This window comes from Microtus pennsylvanicus, chromosome 8 (assembly GCF_037038515.1).
Source record: "Microtus pennsylvanicus isolate mMicPen1 chromosome 8, mMicPen1.hap1, whole genome shotgun sequence".
NCBI lineage: Eukaryota > Metazoa > Chordata > Mammalia > Rodentia > Cricetidae > Microtus > Microtus pennsylvanicus.
Window position 1 is genome coordinate 23,092,390 of NC_134586.1, and position 24,658 is coordinate 23,117,047.

General features: G+C 48.9%; 1 protein-coding gene across 1 annotated transcript in view; it reads right to left on the minus strand.

Annotated features, from left to right (window-relative positions):
• Vwf (von Willebrand factor) overlaps positions 1 to 24,658 on the minus strand; it is a 144,913-nt gene that overhangs the window by 87,471 nt on the left and 32,784 nt on the right. Inside the window, exons 7-13 of the mRNA XM_075982709.1 lie at positions 13,381 to 13,597; positions 11,727 to 11,849; positions 10,764 to 10,875; positions 9,504 to 9,550; positions 2,442 to 2,578; positions 1,679 to 1,817; positions 309 to 409 (exon numbers count right to left, since the gene is read on the minus strand). Of these exons, the coding sequence (XP_075838824.1) occupies positions 309 to 409; positions 1,679 to 1,817; positions 2,442 to 2,578; positions 9,504 to 9,550; positions 10,764 to 10,875; positions 11,727 to 11,849; positions 13,381 to 13,597 (876 nt within the window). The remainder of the gene's footprint in view (positions 1 to 308; positions 410 to 1,678; positions 1,818 to 2,441; positions 2,579 to 9,503; positions 9,551 to 10,763; positions 10,876 to 11,726; positions 11,850 to 13,380; positions 13,598 to 24,658) is intronic.

Consider the following 24,658-nt stretch of genomic DNA (forward strand, 5'->3'; position numbering starts at 1 on the left):
CAAGGTCTCATTGCAGTGAGGAAACTGGCCAGTAAATCCTCCATGCCAGTCCTCCAGGATGGACATCCATTCTGGAGATCAGCACAGTACCCAAGCCCCAGAGCGAGAAACCCCAGGACCAACAAGGAGCACCCAGAAAACATACATCAGTTTCTCATACAGAGAGAGGCCTGTTCCTTACTCTGGGGGTGTGGAGGGTGAGGGGAAAGAAATTCTTCTCGTACCACACAAAGCCATTTTGCCCAGAGCACAAGGGGTACTTTGTAAAGGTCGGCTCCAGAAAGGCTGGAGCTCGGGAAGGGACCTACCTTAACCAGCAGCCGCCCGCGGCCATCCCAGTCCATCTGCAGATCTTCCCCATAGCTGAGGCGTACAGAAGCCATCACCGTGTGCTGGATGCGGAGGTCACCTAGGAAAGGACAGGGCGGGTGTAGGTTCAGGGAGGGAGGTGACAGGTGTGCTGTGAACCTGTGATGTCTCAAAGTATCATGTCAAAAACGAGCAAGGAGTGGAAGGCAGATAGTCGTCCACGAGGCTAGGGGTTGGGGGGGGGCAGCGCTCTCTGGAGGAACTGGGTGGATAAAGGTAAATAAATTCCCAGAGGAACCCGTGGGCTGCCACAACCTGTAATTCCCCTCGTGGACGTAAGAGGGCAGCAGAAGCTCCAGCATCCTCTGTGCTGGTGTTTGTCAACTAGAGTAACCTGGAAGGAGGGAACCTCACTTGAGAGGTTCCTGCACTTTGACCTGTAGGCATGTCTGTCTGTGACATTCTCTTGATTGTTGTTTGATGTGGAGATGCTACACCCGGGCAGGTGGCCCTGGGAGCTATAAGAAAAGGAACTGAACACCAGGCTGGGGAGCAAGCCAGTAGTCAGCCTTCCTCCTGCTTGAGTTCCTGCCTCGACTTCCCTCAGTGATGAACTATGAGGTGGAAGTGTGAGATGAGATAAATGCTTTCCTCCCAAGTTGGATTTGATCAGGTTTTTGTTTTGTTTTGTTTTGTTGTTGTTGTTGCTTTCGTCATAGCAACAGAAAGTGTCAACGACAACCACTAAACCTGATGCTTGAGCATGCTGGGCCCCTGTTGGTGTGCAGGCTGGATTGCAGTCCTCCTGGCTGAACCATGCTGTGTGCAAAGATGGAAGCAGGGGAGTCTGCTGCTGTGGGAAGGTGGAGATGCAAATAAAGCTCGTGCCTGGCCTGGGAGCCATTCATCAGCTCTCTGGGTGGTGTTCTCAGCAAAAATGCACATGAATACACAGTGTGCTCCCTCACCAGGCTCATCCATTGTGTGCCAAGCTAGGGTTGTGGGCTACAGGGGAGCCAGGGGTCATGGAGGAGAGATCTGAAAGCCACTCTGAAGGTTAAGCTTGGGAGTTGTGTGATAGCAAGTCAGTTAATGTGACCTGGGAAGGTTTTTCTCGTAAGGCACTTGCTCCAAGTGGCATCCTTTGAACTGACCTTTCTTCAGTCGCCCCTGACCTCTCAGCTGGGTCGACCTCTGCCTCAGGAAGCCCTTGCTTGCAGAGACAGTGTACCCAGGACACCACCGCCTGACCCCCACCACCACCAGTTAAATCTCTGTCACGTTCCCAGGAAAGAAAGGGGTGTCCTCGGAGGGCAGGGACAGATGTTGAGAAGATGCTACAGTGTGGAGGACGGGGTCGTGAGCTCACCTTGCAGTAAAGGAATCTGGACATCCTGGCCATCAATGGCCACTCCCCCTCCGTGTTTCAGCTTTACAAGGCTGTTGTGCAGGGCAGACAGCCGCACAGTGACTGAGCGGGTACAGACAGCATCAGGGTCATCGGCACACTGACAACGGAGATGCAGAGTGACCTTACCACAGCCCCTACCAGCTCCAGTACCCAGCCTCAATTCTAGAGGGCACGGGCCTCTAGAAGAGCACACTTCCGTTCTCACAGATGCCGCAAGTATGAGGTGCCCAGGGCTGTGCATGAACGCCCTAACCCAAGCTATCCTCCCACCATTTCCCATCCTTGCATGTTTTTTTTTTTTACAATGAATCTTAAGCCCTCAGCTCTCCTTATTCCTTGGGCCTGTTAAACCCCCCAAATTAGAGACTTCCCCTAGGGTAGAAGTCCTCCAACTGTTCCCATCCTTGCTGGATGTACCTGGAGAGTGCACAATTGTCTAAAGGAGAGGACCCTGCAGCTCCCCACCCCAATCCACCTTCAGTTTCAAAGAGCAGAGGTTTGGAGAGGCACACACTAGACCTGAGGGGCTGACCCTCTTGAAGAACATGGTAGCCATCACCAAGGGGCTAAGAAGAAAAAGATGGACTGGGTTTGCATGGAATCCCTGAAGACTGGAGGAAACGATTCCTCCTGTGCACAGGATGGGGCTCGAGCCTCCAGGACACTGCCCTCTCTCCACGAGGCTCCGCAGGCCTCCTGAGAGGAGCCCGGCCAAGCTCACCTGCATGGTCTCTATGACAATGGAGAAAGCATGGTCTTGGCAGTCCCGGGCCAGCAGGTACTGGCAGATGCCACTGAAGGTGAAGTACCTGTCGTCGAAGCTCTTGAAATGGGATTGGCCTGTGACAAGACACTCTCCTGGAAGGACCCAGAAGAAGGGGTTAGGGAAGAGGCTCTAAGTTGGCAAGGGGGAGTACACATAAAAACAGGGTGTCCCCCTCCCAGAGTTCCCAGGTGTCCTTTCCCCCAAGACAATCAAAACTAAGTGCTGGCAAAGAACTGCAAATCAATAGGTTTCCACTCTCACACAGGTTGTCCGAGCTGGTCAGTGCCCCCTTTACAAACAGAACGTCTAAGAAAGATGGTTACAGAGCTAAAATAGTCTGTGGTGGTGTCAGGGCCGGAAACCCGCAGCTCCTGCCCCTCAAGCCCACTCCACGGGCCCCAAGCTTCCCTGCTCAGGGCCAGGTCAGCTTCAGATGACCATGACAGAGCTCTGCTCAGCAGAATGGGAGAAACTACCTAGAAACACGGTTCACACTGAAATGGTCTGCGGGGGGGCAGGGGCCAGGAGGCTTTCTGCATACACATGGCCAGGCAGCTCTGACCTCCACAAGGCCAGCTTCCAGCCCAGGCTGATACATCTGCAGATGGGGACTCTACATGCCCCCTCCTATACAGCTGTGACTTTGTCTTCCAAGGGGTTCATCCATGAGCTCACATTGTCCTAGAAGACGTCTATGCAGAAGAGGCCCTGCCAATGTCTCCACCCAGCTTGGGGAAACTCCATCCTCAAAGCCTAAAATGGACCCTGGGGCTCAAACAAGCATCATGCTTTCTTGCCAACTTTTAGCTGAGTGTTTTTGCCAGTTTCTCTCATCTCCACCATGAGAACTTGTAGAAAATGCGTATAGAATTCTGTAGAAGTTGTGTCCCAGGAAAGAGTGGCTTCTTGCCACCCACTACCGGTGACTCCACACAGCCAGGGCTAGGTTCTCCACAGCACAGCCTGACCTTGGACAGTCCCCTCAAAGGTCCACAGCTCCACTTGGGCCCATCTCCAGGGCTGGTGTTGAGTCCTATGGCAGCCTGGATGTCCTGAAAGGCTGCAGCGTGAGTCTTCCTGCCCACATGACAAGGACAAGAAGCAGAGGACCCTAGTGTCTGCCCCCTCATTGGTATTCTCAGTAACAGGAGGACTGGGCCAGGTTAACTGTACAACTTTGAATTCGGGTGTGGCTCTGCCTTGAGACTATTTGAAGGTCAGGTATAGACAAGCAATCCCAGTGTCTCTCTGTCATCCCTTCCAGTGACTGGTGACCAGTGACCCAAACCAGCCTGAAGAACATGAAAAAACCAGGTAGGCCCTAGCTCACTCTCCTCCCATACCATGCCCTGAAATGGGGCAAGAGGGCAGCAAAGCTGGGAGAAAGCTGAGCAGCCACACGTTGGGGCCAGGGGTCACCCCAACCCATTGTGAACATCCTGGAATCCAGCAATGTCACAGAAAGGCCTGTCTTAATGAACATTTTTTCTAAAGTCACCATAGTTGAACAAACAGAGCAACGTGGCCGCTTGTGTCAAATGCCTTGACCTGGCCGCGGTGAAGTGGGTGGGATTCTTCCCCCAGACATCTCCATCCTCTCGGGAACACTCTTATCTGAGTGCGAAGCTGCACTTTCACTCTCTTCGACAATGCCCGGGGAAGGAAGGGTCAATGAGAAAGCACCGCGACTATTGGAAAGGAAAACGCTCAGCCTGGAATCTAATCCTCTGATCTGGCTTCCTGCTCTGACCCTGCTGATTTCTTTCTCAGCAATCAGAAGTCTAAATATTATATGTAGCTTATCTCCTCGGGACAACTGAGAAACTAGGCTGCGAACACAGGAAACCTGGGGAAATGGATGGGTGAGCTGCTGGGAAGTAGCTGGCCAAGGGAACCAGAACATCCCAGCAAACAATGAGCTTCATGGCCAGACTCACGCTCCTCAGCTCAGAGCAGGACAGCTAGGGTGTTTGTTCACAGGCAGGCGGTCAAGGGCAGGCACTAGACGTGAGACACACAAACTAATGGAAAGTTAGAGGTTCTTAAAAGAGCATAAAAGTAGAGCCATCTAACATTAAAGCCAGGTCCCTCTTGTGTAACGATCTCCCCCCCCACACACACACACACTTACAAGACGGAAGAAGAGGGGGAAAGGAGGAAGAATAGCAGGAGTAAGAGAAAGGAGGAGAGAAGAGAAAGAAAAAAAGGAGAGGAAGGAAGGGGAGGGCAGGGGAGGGGAGAGGACAGGAGAAGAAGGGAGAGGAGAGGAGAGGAGAGGAGAGGAGAGGAGAGGAGAGGAGAGGAGAGGAGAGGAGAGGAGAGGAGAGGATAAGGGAAGCAGAAGAAAGAGATCTCTCATCTAATGGGCACAAGCTCTTTTTCTTATAAGCAAACCATTTGGTGCGCAGCTAGTAGGCCCTGGGTAGGATGCCCTGCTTGAGATATTGGCTTTCACCTTTCCCTACAGTCATTCCTGCAGAATTGTCAGTCCACAGCCTCCATCAGGGTGAAAAAGACTTCCTGTAGACGCCAGGCTCCTCCAAGCTGGCCTTTAACTCGGTAATTTAATTCAGATCGAATATGTGTGCTGTGTCTCTGCACTCTCTCTGGGAGCCACCTCCTGGCTAGTGATGGACATTGTCATTCCCAGCTGGCAGATGAGCAAAGTAGAGCCCAGAGAAGCCAAACTTCTCTAAAGAAGTCACCATCTAAAGCAGTCACGGAGCACTCTAAACACAGGCATCACAGGCTGCCCCATGGGTTGGGCTCCACAGTTTCGAATTAGCCTACTCTCTTCAGCACCAAGCCTGGTGCCTCTCTGACCCTCGTCAGTGTGGGCACCTGCCAAGGGGCTTGAGAACAACACAGAGCCTGGGTGGAAGAAAGCCTTGCTATGAAACTGGCCTGAAGGATCACTGATATGACTTCTGGCGGTGTATGATGGAGAGGCTGAGAAAGAGCCACAGGCTGGCAGGCTCCGTGGAAACCACATGCTGCGCGGTGGGTGTTGAATGTCCACCAAAGGCCCATGTCCCAGGAGTGGCACTATCAAAAGTTGTGGCACCACAGGTGGTGCGCTTGTGGAAGGTGCTTAAGTGATTGACGTGTGCCCTTGAAGAGGGTTGTAGGACCTATCCTCCCACACGTACACCCCCGCTTATTGGTTTCGGATATAATTGTTCACTCTGATGCACGTCCCAGACATAGGTCTTCATCACCAGAGACTCTAATGAATGGGGTCACCTGACCTTAAACCTGCAGCTCCAGAATCTTAAACCAAACTAAACCCCTACTTCGCAAGCAAATTGTGTCAGGTGTTCTATTTTGGTAATACAAAGCTGATCAATGTACCATAGTTTTGCCCATAGATACCCTAACTTCTAGCCAGGAAGCAGAGATGAACAGGGAGGGGAGAATTTCTAGAAAAGCATCCATAGGGAACCCCAGCCCCTTCCCAGCAGACTGCTATGCTCCTAGGCCCTTTCCTCACCCTTCCAATTCTCAGTTCCCACACTCCACTCTTTGCTCTAGGCAGCCTTCAAAGTGAGCCATTGCGTTTGAGGATTTGTGGCACAGGGATCAATGACTAATACACTTTCTTCATTGTCCAGAACCAAAGCCCAGTTCTCTATGCCAAAGAAACATGACCCAGCCCCTCCAGGCTCTTCGCAAAAGCCACTTAGGGAGCTATGCATAGCCCCTTCCAGAACCTTCCCACTGATTCCTTCCACTAAACTGTTGCTGTTTATCTGAGAGATAAGACATTCCCACTGGCAATCGGAGAGATAAGCCTAAATCCAGCAACCACGGGTGAAGTTAGACAGAATTAGAGGAGGGTCAAAGCAGGGCTTTGAAAATGAGATAAGATCTTAGTAGCTTTGCTAAAAAAGCATGAAGCCACTCCATAGACAACAAGTCAGGACTGGCTACCTGCCCTTGTAGGCATCAATAGGCTATCTTGATCCTCAGAAAAACTCTCGTAGATTTTGAGTTGAAGACCATAAGATTGCATTGTCCAGACAAGACTTTCATGGATATAGTATATACAATTGGTTGAATGGATGAATAAAAGGATAATAGATAGATAGAAATCCTACCCTGAAGTCATTGATGTTAGGACTCTCACAGCTGGGAGTCCTGAAGAAAACACAGCCAACTAAACTAATTCTGTCCACTGTGGTCTACAGGATTTATGCAATGGATCCTTCTGGTTTAGCTATGGGAAGGGTCAGAGGTTGCAGGATATTTGATCACACTGTGTGAAAGGTGCCTTTTGATTGGTTTAATAAAGAGTCGAATAACCAAACTATTTGATGAAATATCACTTCTCCTAATCAAGAGATCTCTGTTGTTTGAACCTACTCTTTATCAATCTTGATGGTATCTATAGCTTTTCTTCTCTTGTGGAAACAAAAGCATAACCTCTCCCCCAATGCAACACATTTCCTGACTTCCATTCTAAAGTTAAGGCATCCTTAAAATATATAGGCTGGTTTAATTCAGTAGTTTTTCCCACAATACAATGTCTCTCAGCAGTTGTTGCTTCTTTTCAGAGCATTTGAAAATTTTAAATTCAACGAAACACCATATAGGATCCAGACACCCTGAGTATTTTCCATCCTTATGTGGCTTATTTTTTATTACTTTAGTCTTTCTTTAAAGACTTCACTTTATTATTTTTAAACTGTTTATTCTTTTATTACTGTCTATACCCATTTTTTCCTTTCTTTAGCATCTAAGCACATTTTTAAGCATTCTGTACCTACTTAGAGGTCTGTACCAGTTTTTGGTCTGAATCTGACTCTTTACATGTCTCCAGCCTTCTATCACTACATGAGCCAAGCCTTAACTCCCTAGGCTACCACTGTGGGGCTCTACTTAACACATGGCACTGGCAGTTAACTCCAACCAGGTGTTTTTTACCTAGCACACAAGCTGTTCAAGTTCTCTATTACACAGCAGGGCCCTTTAAAGGAGCCATGCCTCTGTGCACTGCAAGCAACAGGCTCCATGTCTGGGACTTTTCTCAGGTTCCTCAGACTCTCTGCTTGACTATATGGGTTGGGCCTCCATGTTTGACCCAATTGTAGCAGTACTTTCTCGTCAGGACCGCCAGCCCCCATATAATGACCCAGAGACTTATTAATTAGGAAAGCTTAGCCTTAGCTTGGGCTTGCCCCACTAGCTCTAATAACTTAAATTGACCTGTTTTTATTCATCTGCATTCTGTCACATGACTTTTTACCAATCCTTCATTATGAATGTCCAACTCCCTCTGTGTCTTGCTGGCATCTCCTATGCGCCTCAGATTCTTCTCCAGGTCCTCTCTCTCCCAGGAAGTCCCGCCTATTCTCTTCTGTCTAAATGTTGACCACTCAGCTCTTTATTAAACCAAACAGAAGGTGCCTTTCACACAGTGTGATCAAATATGCAACTGGGCTGTAGTTACGCTGAAGAAGAGCACAGACGGCATTTTCAATAGCAATCTGTTCTGCTTTCTTCTAGGATTATCCAAAAGATACAAAGAATAGGTGGCCACTCCTGGGAAGACTAAAGTAATTGATCTAGCTCCCATCAAGTTCCAGAATTTTCCCAGTGTATGGCATGTGTTAGACAAGGTCCCAAGTCATGAGGTCCCTAAAGCCTCTAATCTACAGACCTCACATATGAGTCCAAATATCCAAGCCTCCTCTGGCCTCCCTAAGTCTAGGGCCAGCAAAGGGAAGGGCAGGCAGAGAGTCCAGCTGACTGTGAACTTGAGTCTTGGCTCTGACCCTTAGTCATTTTGTGACTTTGAGAAAACTCATTAACCTGTCTGTCTGTTTTTCTCTTTTGCAAGGTGAAAACAAACTGTACTTGTCTCACGGGTTGTAACAGTGAGGTAGCATGGAAAGCCCTTAGCACAGTGCCCAGCATATCCAAAACATCACATGGGTGAGCACACATGAAGGGTGAGGCAGAGGAAGCTTTGGATAGGCGAGGTTTGCAATAAATAGAGCTGAGGTTATGCAGGTAAATACGGGCAGCTGAGAATACAGTGCAACTTCCTAAGCAGTTTCCAGATGGGTAACTAGGGAGTAGACCCTTCACTACCCCAGTTCTCCTAGCACCTGGACCATACTGTGGTCCGCACATTGAACGTTCCAGAAAATTCCAGTGAAACACATGAAAAAGCACTCAAAAGCTGCTTTTGCTAAAAAAAAAAAAAAAAAAAAAAAAAACAACCATTGACTTCTCATTTGCACCCATGAGCTTAGCTAAGAGCAAGAAAAATACTGGGCATTGATCTCTGCCTTCCCGGTGTCAGTCTCCTTTACTTTGGCTGAGGACACAGAGCTAAGGCATTGCTAACCTTTCCTCTTGAGTCACCTAGATTCCTGGAATAACAAAACCTCCCAGGGCAGAACCTCAAGCAGATGAGGGCAATTAGACAAGAGGGCGAGGCTGCACCTGCCTCAAGAGCAAACTTCTAGTAGAAACCAGATTGATCCCCTCAAGCAACACACACAACAGCAGTAAGGACTTCTTGGGAAGACTTGCTGTCACCGGTCACGAACTCCTTTGTTTGTCATCTTGCTAGAGTTGCTTCATCGAGTAAGTCCCCACTCTCTGCCTTTCCCTCTTACTCTGCTTGACTAGTGTACTGGGACTATAGAAAACTGGTTTCACCCGAAAAATCCAAGCCAAAAGGATTGTTGGAACCTTCTTCTTCCTCTTGATTTTCCAAAGAACACCTCTTCTCTTTGCTCAGCCAGCCCTGTTCAGGTCTCAAAGCTCAGCAACTTAATCCCCAGAGCAAACAGGACTTGGGCAGGGCAATCTACTCCCACTTTAACTGCTGTAGGCGAACCCCCATGGTCCACAGCCGGTGGACAGCGCAGCTGAGATCCATAGCCAGAGCTGAAGTCAGGAGGTCTGACGAAGGGGTCACTGTCTGATTGCTGTGGGCTCTCTGTCCAGCAGGCAAGGACACGCCTCTCCACAGAGCAAGGAGAGAAAGAGTATACAGAAGCCTACCTGGGCATTCTTCGTTGCTGCAGATCCATTGGCTGTTCCTGCAGATGCTGTTGGGCAAAAGAGGCTCAGGTCATTGGTTCTGCCAGGAGGGCACCTAATTAAATGAACGTTCACCACAGATAGCCCTGGCCTCCCGGAGCGGGATACAGGAGAGAAAGAAGAGAATGGTGCCAGAGCAGTCTTTAAAGGGTGAAAGTGGTACAGGCCATGCCTTTGGCCACAAAGGGTCCTTGGAGATGCCATAAAGGAGAAGAAACTGAAACAGAAATAGAAAACCTCCGGTGTCCGGGGCCCCAGTGGTAGTGAAGAGACTTGTTCCTATCCCCATGCACAGCAGGTGGGGGAAGCAAGAAAGACCTGTGAAGGAGGTGAGCCAGAGGCATGCTGGGCAGTGAAGGGACAGGGACAGGGCTCAGCAGGCACTAGAGCAGCGGCTCTCAACCTTCCTGATGCTTTGACCCTTTAGAAAGCTCCTCGTGTGGCGGTGACACCCCCCCCACACACACACACACACGCACACCATAAAATTGTTTCCTTGCTACTCCAAAACTGTAATTTTGTTACTGTCATAAATCACAATGTAAATATCTGATATGCAAGATGTCTGCTATTTGACTCCCGAAGGGGTTGCAACTCACAGGTTGAGAACTCCTGCACTGGAGGCTGCAGGCAGGGAAAGGCTGGAGGTGGGGCAAGGTGCTGTTTTCCCCAGTGTACAGAGGACAGTGGGCAGATTAGAGGCAATATGCAGAGTTATGCTCAAAGAGATGCTTGAACTAAGCAGGGGCAGGTACCCAGGCTAGGACCATCTAGGCTCCATAGAACACACGCCAAGAAGCCCCAGAGACAGGTGCCCAGGCTAGGACCATCTAGGTTCCACAGAACACAGCTAAGGAGCCCCTGCTAGGGAATTCTGCTTAATGTCAACCAGCAGACAAAAGACTTAAGAAAAGAAGCTATGTGCTTGGCATAAGACAGGCTTCCTTTACTAACCTGTCATTTGGCAAGAGCTAGAGCTATCAGCTGCATGGAAAAGATGTGCCCCTCTGATTTCCCTCCAGGCGTATCTGTGACATGATCTTTGCATACCACCATTGCCTTCAACACCTGCTCGGTTCCCGCTGCCAACTCCCCACCCCCACTCTCAACCCAGGCCAGCTCCTGGTCCACTGATGTTGCCTCTCCTGTCCCAACCCTCCCTCCCCCCCCCCCCCCGTCAAACCTCTGGGTAGACCATGCTATGTATCCCCAGTTACCAACCAGGTGTTGCAGTCTTGAGAGAGGGAGGTGCCCGGAGGGTACCGCTTCCCAGCGTGCACACAGGAGCATTCGGAGCTCTGGACACAGAGGCCTTCATCGAGGAGCTCTCCCTCTGGGTTCAATGGCATCAAGGCAAAGATCTCAGCACTGTCATCACTAATAACCTCTCACTTCTAGAACCCCATGGGTAATCGAAAGCTTAGCGCTTCTGAAAAACTCTAAGGATGTGTACCGCGATGTTTATCCCTAACAGTGATGGACTGGGAGGGAGGGAGGTATCAACCTCCATACTGCAGAAGCAAGAATGGGCCCAAGGGCTGGCTTGGGGTTGTCCAGTGGAGACACCAAGGAGTCTAGCCAGAGGATTCTCCCGAGAATCTTGGAGAACCTGCATGATGCGGTGAGAGGGGGATGCTGGGTTATTGCTATCCAATCCCTGCAGGATTGCACTGAGTCAATAGTTTTGCTAAACAGCATCCAACAGAGAAGTCATGAGCCTCAGGACTTACTACTCTGCATAGCTGAATATAACTCATGACTGTCACTCAGTCCCCTGGGCAGAGACTTTCTAACGCAAAGCCTTGTACAGCTGAGCGTGCAAGGCAAACCCAGGGCATACTTTGTAAGCCCTTTCTTCCAGACTGGAGTCTCGAACTCCAACTGAGAAAAGAAACCATAGATCAGACCAGGCCAGGGGCTCCTTGAACAAAGCCACTGTTAGGGCCAAGGCCATCCTTATTTCCCCAGACACAGAGCCTTATGAATACAGACCACGGGAAAACATAAATTAAAACTAAAGGCCAGTTTAATCCTGCGCTCCCTGTACAAAGACTTTAAAAAAGCGAAATAAAAGACCTCTGATTACAGCCATGAGGGGAAAACACAGTGGCCTTCATCTCTCTCCCCAAAGCCAAGGGCACTGGCAGGGCCTCGGGTTTGCAAATGAAGGGGGAAGTTTATTACCAGGGCAACCACAGCCGTCCACACAGTGCTGCTGACACACTTCATTGATTGGCAGGCTCTGGCAGGTTCTGGGGCAAGGAGACACGCACTCCTTATACTCCATGCCGGCAGGGCATGCTGGGTCTGAAAGACAAACCAAATGAGTCTCCCCAAGCAGTTCACCAGCATGGATGGGGTTTCCAAATCACACTAGTGACAAGTGCAGCCAGCTCGGCCCCCCTGACGGTCCACTCTGTCTACAGGGCCTCAGGGGCCGTCTCCAACCCACCAGTCCATGGTCCCTCTGAAGCCAGCATTTCCCTGAAAGAGCATCTTCCGTTTTGCAAGGTTCCAGCTAAGACTCAGTGAGATGCCTGGGCCAGCCACCCCTACCTCATAGCTATCTGTCCTCCATTCTACCTGGAGAAAGCGTGGGCATCTTTTGTTCCTCAGTGTTCTGTAAATGCCAGCTAAAACGTTCTCAGAGCAACACCAAATTCTGGGCTTAAAAAAAAGAATGGTTTCCAGGGACCAGCAAGAAACTATCACTTCCTCCCCTGAGGGTCCCTCTTCCTCATGATATTGGCTCCCACCAAATATCACCTTATCCCCAGCTCTATCCGTACCCACTTTGGTGACATTCATTTATTTCCACTGGCTTACTGGGCTGCCTCTGAACCTTATTGCCAAACTAGCTCTCTGCTCCCCTTATGGAACACACAAGTCCTTGTGGGCAAGGCCTGGCTCTTCCCAAACAATCTTCTCCACCTCCTTCTTCAGAACCATCTATCAGGTATCTCCTCCACCCTACCTTCAAAGGTCTGGAGACAGCCACTCCCTTTGCAGAGGAGATGGGCCGCTCTAACCCACATCTTCCCACACCCCCACAGCCGAGACGACAGGCAGAGCTGATGGCCACGCTGTTTGCCAGACGGTGAAATTCAAGTGCACCGTGTCAATATCAGCCAGGCCCTCTGCCTCCTTCATTCTGCATTATCCGCCTAATGACAGCCAGCCAGCTGGCCATCGAGTGGCTTTTGATCAGCGTGGTGAAAGAGAAGGCTTTTGCAAGGTGACCAGAAAATCTCTATTTAATCATGGTAATTTGGAGATGGTGACGACGACTATGGACCCAGTGAGATTTAGAGATGCCAAATGGACGTAGCAAGGCAGGGTTGAAGGACCAGTACAAGATGTGCCTGGAGGCCGGAAGGATGAATCAATAAAAGGGAAGGTTTAGCGAAGGCTTTCCTGTTTCTCTGGGGCCACCCCACATGCAGCTTCTATAACCTGACGCTCCTTCTAACTCAGGACTGAAGACAGACATTGAGACCTAACCGCCTGCTGCATTGGAGCAGAGACAACTGTGGGAAGCCAGAGAATGGGTTTCCTGAGTCGTGGGGTGCTGAGAGTATGACATGAAACCAAGGTAGGGACAGGGCTTGAAAGGCTTTCTCAGCTTCCACGTAGACCATGAGGGAAGGGACTTCCTGGCAGGCCAGTGCTCATAAGACTAGGTGACAGTCAAAAGAGCCATTCGGGACAAAGGATTCAATAGACCCTGGCTGATGGCACTGGTGGGAAGTTGTACTCACAACACAACTCCAGAACACCAAGTGCCACCACTCCAGGACAAACAGCCTGCGCCTAGCACGGGGGGAGAGCAGCGACTTACGACAGGCGCTGTGGTCAGTCCAGCCGTACAACACCATCCCTTCCTGGGCACAGGTTCGGGCATACTCAAGGAGAGCCGGGCATGCGCACTCTGGCCCATGGGTGCATGTACACAAAGTCTTCTCACAGAGAGCCACGAAGGGTTCGGGATCCACCAGAGGGTGGCAGCGGGCGAACACCGAGGCAGTCTTCAGTAGCTGGCACTGCTCCCACATGGCCTGCGGGGAAAGAGACTCTTCAGCACGGCCCAAGGAGGGTGCTGGCCTCAGCCATGTCCCTCTGAGGACGGAACTAAGGGAAACCAGGTTGTCCAGTCAGGATCCAGCCAGTGCTTTCTACAGCGCTAAGAGCCCTAGACCGGGCAGCTTCCGGGTCCAGAGGTGGAGGCAACAATTCTTCTGCCCTGACCTGGCCACTTCTCTTCCTTGATCTTAATTCTCTTCATTACCAAATAAAGGATCTAACAGGAGCAGGGCATTTTTTATGCAGTAGAGTTTCCTGCACGTCCACTGCCTGCACATCAGCCCATAGATTTAAAGAGTAAACTGGGGATGGGGCTTGGGAAGACATTTTTTTGACATATTCCCCAAAAGACTGCGGGGACCAATAGGATCAGTTCCTATTGGCAATAACAGAGTAAGGACCTGTTAAATGCCACATGCATTTAATCGCAGCACTGGGGATGGGGGGAGGACAGAAGCAGGTGGATCTCTGTGAGTTCAAGGCCAGCCTGATCTACAGTGTGAGACTACACAGAGAAACCCTGTGCCTGTTAAGTATCTCAAGACATGCTGTGCCAGGCGAGGCTTATTTTGGGTTTCCCCTCTGTTGATACTCTCAACTCAACCTAACCACACAAGGCAGGGTTGGAACGGTCAGTCCTTTCTTCTGCTGGTTCATTAGTATAAACAAACCTGCATGTTTTACTAACAAACATCTTTACGTCTGTGTTTTAATGATTCAGAATGCCTGTTGCCAGTTGTTGTCTTCATTTTATTTATTTATTTTTATTATTAATTTTTAACTGTAACCGTCTCTGCAGCAGGGCTGCCTCTAGCCAGGCTGGCGAGGTTTAACTGGCAGCTTCTCACTCTCGGTGCCACGTGGACCAGCAATGTCTATTAGAATCAATGACGTCTCCAACATGACGCAACACAATGCTACAGATAAACCACAGTTTGTTTCATTCATGATTTCTTTCATGCATATGCATGACTGGACATCAGCAGCTAGTGCAAGCATTTACAACCTTCCACTAGAAAGGAAAGAGCCCAAGAACCCAAGAATAGCTGTATACTATAAAAATAGCTACATAATACGAAATATATACTATATAGGATACTGAGCCATGAGTGCTAACTGGAGCCGATGAGTGTTTCGGAGCAGGGTCGTAGAAAAAGAAGACATAAGTCGCTAGAGGAGAAGAAATTCGGAGAAAGCCCACGTTTGTCGAGAGCAGGGAGTCATGCACGAGGGCCTCCGCTATGTGGCACCAGGGGAACCCCAGAGGTAAGAGAAGTCTGGCCTGTGTGCCACCAATCTCAAGATCCTCCCTGACACTAGGGACATGCTCTGGTTCTAGGGAATCAGTGTCCTGCTCCCAGCAGCCCTGGGCCGGGATCATGCATCTCACCTAGTCTGGTCCATCCAGAGTCCACAGTCAGAATCAAGCAAGCAGAACATAACATCACAGCTGTGGCATGACCAAAGTAGGCCCTGGGTCCACATGCAGCGTAGAAAAGCAGCCATCTATTAGCGTGGGTTACTGATACAAACCTGCAGGCGGTCTGAGGGCATGAGCCAGCCACGGCAACAGCAGACACGGTGACCCTCCCTATCTTCACCTTCCTCAATTCCCTCCTGTTGAATCAATGCCTCTGTGGCCAGTCTCTGGTAGTGGGAACTTAGACTAATAATTAGCTTGCCTGGTGGAAAGGTCCTTGAGCGAATAAGGAACACAGTCTTCACGTTACTTCACGGACTGCTATAAAGATGCCACAGCGCCTGTCACTAAATAGGCCATATGAATGAAGATACTTTAGAGGTGTTTGGGCCAGCTGGGTCTCAGCTACATGTGCCCTTCCGCTAGCCACCTTGAGGAGAAATAGATTTCCAAAGTTGATGACCAGAAGAAGTGACAGGAGCTGGCTGGCTTGCCTTGGCCTCGCTGTCACTTCCACAGCCCCAAGTTCAGGTTCGGGCTCATGCATATACCAGTTGCATGAACTTTAGCTTATCACCCTACCCCTTCCTCTGTGATGTGTGAGGGGGATCAAAGCTCCTGTTGTAAGTCTGCGGTGAGCAACGTGCAATTCATCCCAAGGAATGGTGACCCATATATCATTCATCTTGTGACCACCAGAGAAGTCCCTTCTGCTGTTCCTCTGCCTCTGCCATGGCAAGCAGATTTCCAGAAAGATGGGACATTCTTGTCCCTTTTCCTATCTCCCTGGGACATTCTTGTCCCTTTTCCTATCTCCCTGGGCCATATTGGGATAGTGGTCACCATGACAACATTATCACTTCTCTGGTATCTTGGGTGCTCCTTGGTAAGCAGAGGGGCAGCTTTTGTTGATTTCTTATTTGGAAAGGTCGTGATTCTTCCAAAGTAGCAAGGAGGCAAGCTGAAGCTCAGAGAAGGAGGCTGAGGTCTGGGTCTGTTTCCGCTCTGCAACACTGCCCATAAGAACACCACTCAAGGACGGGGGTCAGAGCTCTCCCAGAGGGCAGCTGAGAGTGTCCAACTGCTCAGTTCCTGCCTACCTGTTTGCCCACCTACAGTTCAGAGCTAGAAAGAAAAAAAAAGACAAACAAAAAACCCTGAAAATTGGATGAAAAACTATTGCCATTGCTACCCTAGGACTCTCTGTCAAGGGTGATTGCTATACACCATAGGACCAGCTCTGGCAGACAGGTGAGGATGAACTAGCAATCTTCTCCATGTAGGACACAATAGCACCCAAAGAAAGAAGAACTGTAGTTCAGGCGTCCTCCCCGCCTGGAGTCCTGGCAAGCCAAGGCCAGCCTGGCTCGTCTCCCATTGGCCCTGGTCCGTCTTGTCCCAGATCAGAGAGAAAATGGGAAGAACACTCTCGCACATTTCCTGGGTGGTCCCTGGAGGTATTAAATGGTTTGTAGAAATCCACAGCAAGAAGGGTGTTTTCAGGTTATTTCACTGCAGCATAGGAGTGTGATTTCTGCAGAAACTGCCTCCTCCCTTCCTAGAACAAATGCTTCAGTCCCTGTGGCACCCGCCTGAAATCTAGTTACAGTTTCTCCCTCCACAGAAACAAAAAGAAGTCTGGGTTCTCATCTTTCCCTCCAAGCTTCTGATGGTCACCCCTGACCTCAACCTGGTCTACAGTCTGGTTGCTAGGCAGGACCTTCAACATCTGCCCATCGCCTCCCGCAGGAATCTACCCCAACCCCACAGCAGTGCCCAGAGGGGTATTTAGCTCTCAGTCTCGGCTACTCACAGGCTTCTCTGTTCCACCTCAGACAGACCCACCAGGCCAAGCCAGGTACTGGGACAACATGGTCCAAGGTGGTTTCCACTCCTGTGATCCCAGATATGGCAGAAACTGATAGATAGATGATGCTAAAATAGTCAGTGCAGCTGTACTGGGTATGCAGCCTCTGGGTCCCTAGCACTGCCTCTGCTGGACAGAAAATGCAAACCTACACCCCATTCCTATTTTATAGGAAACATTCTAGCTCATTAGGAAGGTAGGGAGACCTAATCGTAGCAGTAACGAACACAAGTGTAAGTCACCTTCAGTTCCTCCACGGGCCTGTTTGCACACAGGCTGAAGGCTTTGCCCCTAACGGGGTCTCCTTCTCAGTGGCGCTGCCTACTGTAGCTAAAGGAAGCCTGAAGGTGAGGTGTCAGGGAAAACACCCCAAAGGCAAGCAAAGTCTTAACTGGGGCTGGATGCCGTGTAAGGACTTAAGGACAAGAGGGGGAACATGCTAGTTAAAGCTTTGTCCCCAGCCTGTGTGGAGGTAGCAGGACCCTTAGGTAGTGGGGCCTAGTGGGAAGAAATTAGGTCATTGGAAAGGTTCCTACTAAGGGGAGAGAGCAACCTAGGTCCCTTCCCCTGTCTTTGCTTCCTGGCCACCAAGAAGCAAGCATCTTCCTCAGTCACATGCTCTCACGATGATGCATTGCACTGTCACAGGCCCAAGCTGGTGGGAGCAAATGACTGTGCCCCTCTGAGACCATGAACAAAAATTAATATTTCACTTATCAAGTTGATTTTCTCAGCTATTTTGTTGCAGCAATGGAAAGCTGACTAAGACACCAAGGAATATCTCTGTGTACCCTGCATTCCTTGGACACATATAAAGTCAAGAAAATTGGTGAGTTGGAATGAACGGGCCAGAAAAGCCAAGCTGCAGGCCCAAGCCAATCATCTCTGACTTCTGTCTGCCCTCCCAGCCAGAGGCTACTGACCTAGAGAAAGGCAGCCAGAAAGCTCCACACAGCTTTCCTGCCCAGGTCCGCTTCAACACAAGATTGATACAAAGCACAAACCAGGTCCCTCTCCTATAGCGGAGACCCTCTTCTAACCCACATAAATGAAGTGGTTTCAAAACCCCTGCAGCTTTCACAAATTGGACCTTCAGAGACTGGCAGATACCTTCAAAGGACACAACATCACCTTCAAAGAAAAAAAAAATATGCTCATCCTTTTAGTTTGGGATAAGATTGGAGAGAGTAAAAAAGTTACCAGGTCATCCCAGTACGGTGGTGCATTCCTGCATCCCAAGCACTTGGGATGCTGAGGCCAGTTTGGGATGCTGGGGAAATGGAGGCCAGTCTAGGCTACATAGCACAATCTTGTCTCAATAAATAAATAAACAAACAATAGGGCTGAGCAAAGGCTCGGTGGGCAAAGCACCTGTTGTGCAAGTATGAGGACCTGAGCTTGAATCCCCAGCAACCACACAAGGCCGGCACGGTAGCATGTATCTGTGAGCCCAGGGCTGCTACCATCAAGTGGGAGGCAGGGACAGAACAAGCCCTGGAAGCTTACCTTGATGTACACAGTCACCTTGGTGTACACAGTGACCAACAGCAAAGAGACCCTGTCTCAAACAAGTTCAAGATGAGTACTGACACCCAAGGTCACCCTTGACCCCCGCATGCGTGAACATGCACACACATGCATACATACACACACATACATGCACATACATAGAAAATGAATAACTACAGCTGGGAATGGCACTCGGTGGTAGAGCACATGCCAAGCTGTGTGAGGCTCTGAGTTTAATGACTAATGTCAAAAATAAATAAACATTAATTTTTTAAAAGAACCCATACACGGACTAATGGAACTAACAGGCAAAAGAGCAAGTGCAAATGGCTAATGAGTGTTTTTAAAGTGCTCGGCGTCCTCAGCCATCATGGGAAAGCACATTGGGACTAATTTGAGATTCTTCGTGTTCCCCCGCCCCTGCCGCAATGGCCGCTATCAAGAGCAAAGAGGACAGCAAATGCAGGCAAGAACACAGGGACCAAGGGACCCTTCTTCAATGCTGACAGGAGCGTAAACCAATACAGCAATTACGGAAGTCAGTGTGAAGGAAGGCGTCCCAAAAAGTTAAACACAGCGATGGCACTTCAAGTCACACACCCTACGAACTCTCTGTCCTACCAGAGAGGAGCCTGCACTATTCACAATGCGTGTGCATTGCTGCACTATTCACAATGGCAAGGAAGTGGAACTGGCCTCATATGTGCACATATACACACATACATTTACACACACACACACACTATAACTCAGTCTCGGAAAAGGCAGAATTGCATGTTCTCTCTGTATGTCGATCCTAGCTTACAGGGTTTATACATATGTGTATAAGCAGGTGACTGTGAGTGTAAGCTATGAAAGGAGACCAGGAGAGGAGGAAATGGGCATTCGGGGAGAAGGAGGGCAACAGGACATGACATCAGAGAGGAGAGGAGATAAGGGTAGGGGAGGCGTGAAAGGATACAAGAGGGCAGGGGTGCGAGGCAGATGGGGCGGGAAGGAAAATCAGTCAAAAGGGAAAGTTTTGTTGGAAAATATCATAACGAATACTGTGTATGCTAATTCAAGCTTTACTTTAAAAATTAAAGAATTTACTAATTAGGCAAGAAATTCTCAAATTATAGCCCTGGGTCCCCTACAGATACCAAGATCCTCCAGGAACCAAAAATATCCAACTGGAATTCTGGGCATATTTTGTGCTTTTGGCTCTCCTCCCGTGGTTATTTAGTAATTCCTCTTTGATATCTGGCTTGAGAGAACTGAGCTGGCTTCTCATACTCGCGTTTCCATAAGCCAGGCATCAAAGAAGAGTTATAAGCCTGTGACACAATGCATTCTTCTGCCTTGAATTTTTGTTCTGAAATTTAGGGCTATCTTCGTTTTGTTTTTAATTTTTTATTTATATGAAATAAAATGAGGGGCTGGAGAGATAGCTCAGAGGTTAAGAGCATTGCCTGTTCTTCCAAAGGTCCTGAGTTCAGTTCCCAGCAACCACATGGTGGCCTGCAGGCAGACACAATACTGTATACATAATAAATAAGTAAATCTTTTTTTTAAAAAAAGAAATAAAATGAGTTTTATCCTTTCTTTAATTAATTAATTAATATGTTAATGCCTAACATGGCAAATACCAAGAACTATAATCCAAATAAGCAAATTGGAGTATCAATTAATTTTTGGGAGTGTAAAGGAATCCTGGTACTGAGCAGCTTGAGGACCACAGTACCAGTGATGGGGTAACCAGATTTGAGAACCACTGTACCAGTGATGGGGTAACCAGACTTGAGAACCACTGTACCAGTGATGGGGTAACCAGACTTGAGGACCACAGTACCATGATGGGGTAACAAGACTTGAGGCCTAACTTGTACTAGTCAGTGATACAGTAACCAGGCTTGAGGCCTGACTATACTCCATAACTCGGGCACTTGTCATCAAACCACAGGTTACAGTGAGTCAAGGATTTCATGGTCACAGATTCAAACAAAAATTTAGAATATTCAGGGCAAGGGGTTGCATGCATACTGAACATGTATCTACTTTTTTTTTCCTTTCCATTATTCTCTATTTTCACTATCCAATATGGTATGACCCTTATCTACATAGCATTTATAACGTATTAAGCATGAGAATAATCTGCAATAATTTAAAGTTTATAAGAGGGGCCAGGTCAGTGTATGAGGACGCTTGTTACACAAACCTGATGACCTGAACTTGATTCCCAGAACCCACATCAAGGTGGATGGACAGATCTGATTGCTCAGGTGTCCACGCATAGACATCGCTTCTCTCTCTCTCTCTCTCTCTCTCTCTCTCTCTCTCTCTCTCTCTCTCTCCCTCCCTCCCTCCCTCCCTCCCTCTCTCTCTCTCTCTCTCTCTCTCTCTCTCTCTCTCTCTCTCTCCCCCCCCCTCTCTCTTACACACACACATACACACACACACGCGCGCGCGTGTACACACACAAACAACAACAACAGAGGCTGGAGAACTGGCTCCATGGTTATGAACACTTACTGCTCTTCCAAAGAACCTGAGATCAGTTCCCAGCATCCACACAGCAACTTACAACCACCTTCCAGTTCCAGGGGGATCCAGTGACCTCTCTAGGGCTCTATGGCTGCTACATATACACAGTGGATACACACACACACATAATTTAAAAATAAATAAATACATCTTTTAAAAGTAACACAATAACAATAATTTTTAAATAAAATGAAGCATACAAGAAGATGGGGCAGACTGTAATGAGCTGGTATGCCATTCTATGTAAGAGATCTGGTCATCAAAGGGTTAGAAGGCAGAATGGTAAATGCAGGGGTTCTAGAAGCGTAGGTGGGCTAGGACCCCAACCCATTCCTTTCAAAGGGTGTGACTTTAATAAATCTATCCCACTTATTGATACTGTCATTTCCTCCGCTGCATGAGAAACTGTAAGAAAAGACTGTGTGTAACCCATGTCTGCTTCTCTTCCCCCTTAGTTATAACTCTCAACTTTCAGCTTCCACTTGGGTGCAGTTACCAGGAATGGAGATTCCATGTTCTCACCTGTCTGCTGCCCAGGGCAGCCCCAGCACACTCAGCTGTGCCCCAAGGAGAGGAGCCTGCCTGACTCCATTTTGAAGGCAGCCATTACCCTGTGCTTTTACTGTGAGAACTGAGGTGTTCTCTGTTTCCTGGAACCTGACCTTCCACAACATGTAACCTTGAATTGTTTCTGAGAATTCCTTTATTCTCCCTGACCTTCTCTGACCCATGCCTAACCACATGGTGAGTAACCAGATGTTTCCTAAAAGACTTTTTTTATTTCCTTATTGCCCCTTTCTGTCTCCCTTCTGTGAAACTACTTGTGATTTCACTCCTTGAAAGGAGCCCAAGAAATGAATTTGGGGCTACTCTCTCTCTCTCTCTTTTTAAATATTTATTTATTTATTACGCATGTAATATTCTGTCTGTGTGTATGTCTGCAGGCCCGAAGAGGGCACCAGACCTCATTACAGATGGTTGTGAGCCACCATGTGGTTGCTGGGAATTGAACTCAGGACCTTTGGAAGAGCAGGCAATGCTCTTAACCACTGAGCCATCTCTCCAGCCCTGGGGCTACTCTCTTTAACCTGTCTTAGAAGGCAGTTGCTAGCCAGCTTTTGGGCACATACCAATAAAAATCAAGCTTGCTTCAAATATGGCTCAAATTGTGGTAGTGGTCTTATGCTTGCCATTGGGAGTAAGAGCAGGACAGGCGCAGGAAGGTACCTTGCACCTTCCAGGAAAGTCCTCCTTTCCTGTCCCTTCTAATTCCGCTGCTGGCACGTGACTGTGGTGCCTGGAGCTTGAGATGACATCTTGGGTCATGAGTAAAAGCTCCATCCTGAAGGCACTGAAAAATGAGACAGAAGGACCCAGATGCCAGCAGAACAGGACTCTGGCCCGGCCCTGCACATCCTGCCCTGAGCTGCACATGAGAGAGAAATACACTAACTACAGGCCATTGTTACCTTAAATGTCCTGTCACTCATGGCTGGATCTACCCAGGTAGTAATACCTACCTCAGACCGTTGCTGAAAAACAAAATTAAATGAACTCAAGCAGAAATGGCTAGCAAGTGCTCACAACCATTACCACTCGCCAGTTGTCTGCACAGACTTCACTTTGGCTCTCTGCAAAACCATTCTGGCAGGGACACAAAATAAGGGTCAGCTAATTCGCACTTCCAGCATCTTCTGGCTCCAGTGCCCGGCACCAGCCACTTCTGTCTTTTTTCATCTCCTGTCGGTGGTGCCAGAAACTGCCAGAGAACTGCAGCCCCAACTCCATCAATCCATGACTTCACCCTCCTGGGCGGGTGTGCAGACCCAATTGTGGCCCATCTTAATCCCATTTTCCGTTCATCAGAAGAGACCAGGCCTCTTCCCTGGGGACGTGAGGCCCCATCTAGGGGGAGGAAGAGAAAGCAAGAGTCTCTCCCCAGGGGGGTGAAGGCAAAGCAGGAGAAAAAGCAAGAGCCAGAGGTCCAGAGCTATGCTATTGTTTCATCTCAAACAGCTGACTAAGGAGAAGGGGTGTGGCATGATCATTCCTAAGGCCTGAAGAGAATACAAAAAGGAGGGCGTGATGTATAAAACACAAGCTGTTTGCCTGCCCCTGATCTTTCCAGCTCCAGAGTGGGCGGAGGCGTGAAGCTGCCCCATATGGAGGAGGCATCTAGAACCTAAACTGGTCCAAAGCAGTGGGCTCAAGAATTCACTCAGGGCAGAAGACTGTTTCCCATTGGTCAGCCAGCAGGAATAAATGGGGCAAGGGAGGTCACTGATTCAATTTGTAACAGCTGGCTACCTTGGTATTTCTATCCACATTCCAAGCTACTAACTCATGGTCAAGATTCAGATCTTGAGCCTGGTTCATACCTGTCAAACAGATGGGGTTCCTAGAGATTCCTCTCCTGAAGATGGCTGGATGGGATGCTCGTAATAAGCAGGGTGACTAGATAGAACATAGTAGAAATGTCTGTGTCTACAGAGGCCTCCCTAGGTCCTTCTCACCCTGCCCTGGTTTCTTGGGAGCATATGGGTAGCTCTCCAGGATCAGCAAGACTCTGTCTTCTGGGAGAAGAGTTAGTCATTGACAATGTAGGAAACGTAACTCTAACTTTAATAAATTAGGGATAAGAAAGTTTATTCTCAAGCCAAAGATGAATGATCATGGCCCAGGAACACAGATTCTAGTTACTTCAAATTCCACGTTCCAATGTGTTTCACTGAACTATTAGTACAGTAACAGAACAAAGAAAGTCATACATGAAAACACTTTTCCCATGCACTGGTGGAAACACTAGGCAGGAGGATTAAAGCAAGTGAGGAAGTCTCTCCTCTAAGTCTCAGATGCTCTGCCAACACTCCTAGCCTTTTGGTTGGTGGAAGCTGGTCACCTACTAAGTAAACGTATTCCGAAAGGTTTATGTGTCAATCACAAGGATGGAAGAGGTAGGCCAGAAACGACTCTTTAGAGAGCTGAAGAAAGTCCAGGACAAAGTGTGGTCGAGCGCTGGACCTGCAACATTCCCACCTCCCCACAACCACTCGGTCAGTCTCGTACAAGAGTCCGTGGGAGGTGTGGCTTCCCTCTAGAAACTGTTGCTTACAGTCTTGTTCCCTGGTTTGCAGTTTAGAATCTGCCCAAGCTCTTAAATAACAGGTCCAATCTGAACCAGTCTACGCATCCCATGCACAGCGAGAGAAATCAGCAGCTCTGTGTCAGGAGTCAAATCACCGGAGCTGCCCCGTGGCTGCTGCCCTGTGGCTGCTGCCCCGTGGCTTCCCATCCATCAAGCAGATTGCCACCTACTGACTCCAACAGTGCTACTCTTGTCCTTTGTGATGGGTTAGGTTCTCTTGTGTCTGGTCCCTGGATCTCTGCCTGGTACAGTTTCAGCATTGCCCATGCCATACCAACATCTCAGTGAGAGTGTGCGGGTGGGTACTATCCCATTCCTCACCCATGCTGGTCCTCACTCGGGAGAGGACAAAGGAAAGGGAACACATGAGAAATACACTCACCCTTCAGTGTCCATAGGAAACTGCTTCTAGAACCATCCTCTCATATCAAAATCCATGAACGCTCAAGTCTCTGATGGAGCCCTCACACCTCTGCAGCACGCTTCCACCACCGTCTAAGTGACTTGCACTGCTAACTCTGATTCCAGTGCTGGGAAAGGGCTGTTCTAGCATATCATCACGGAATGAGAAG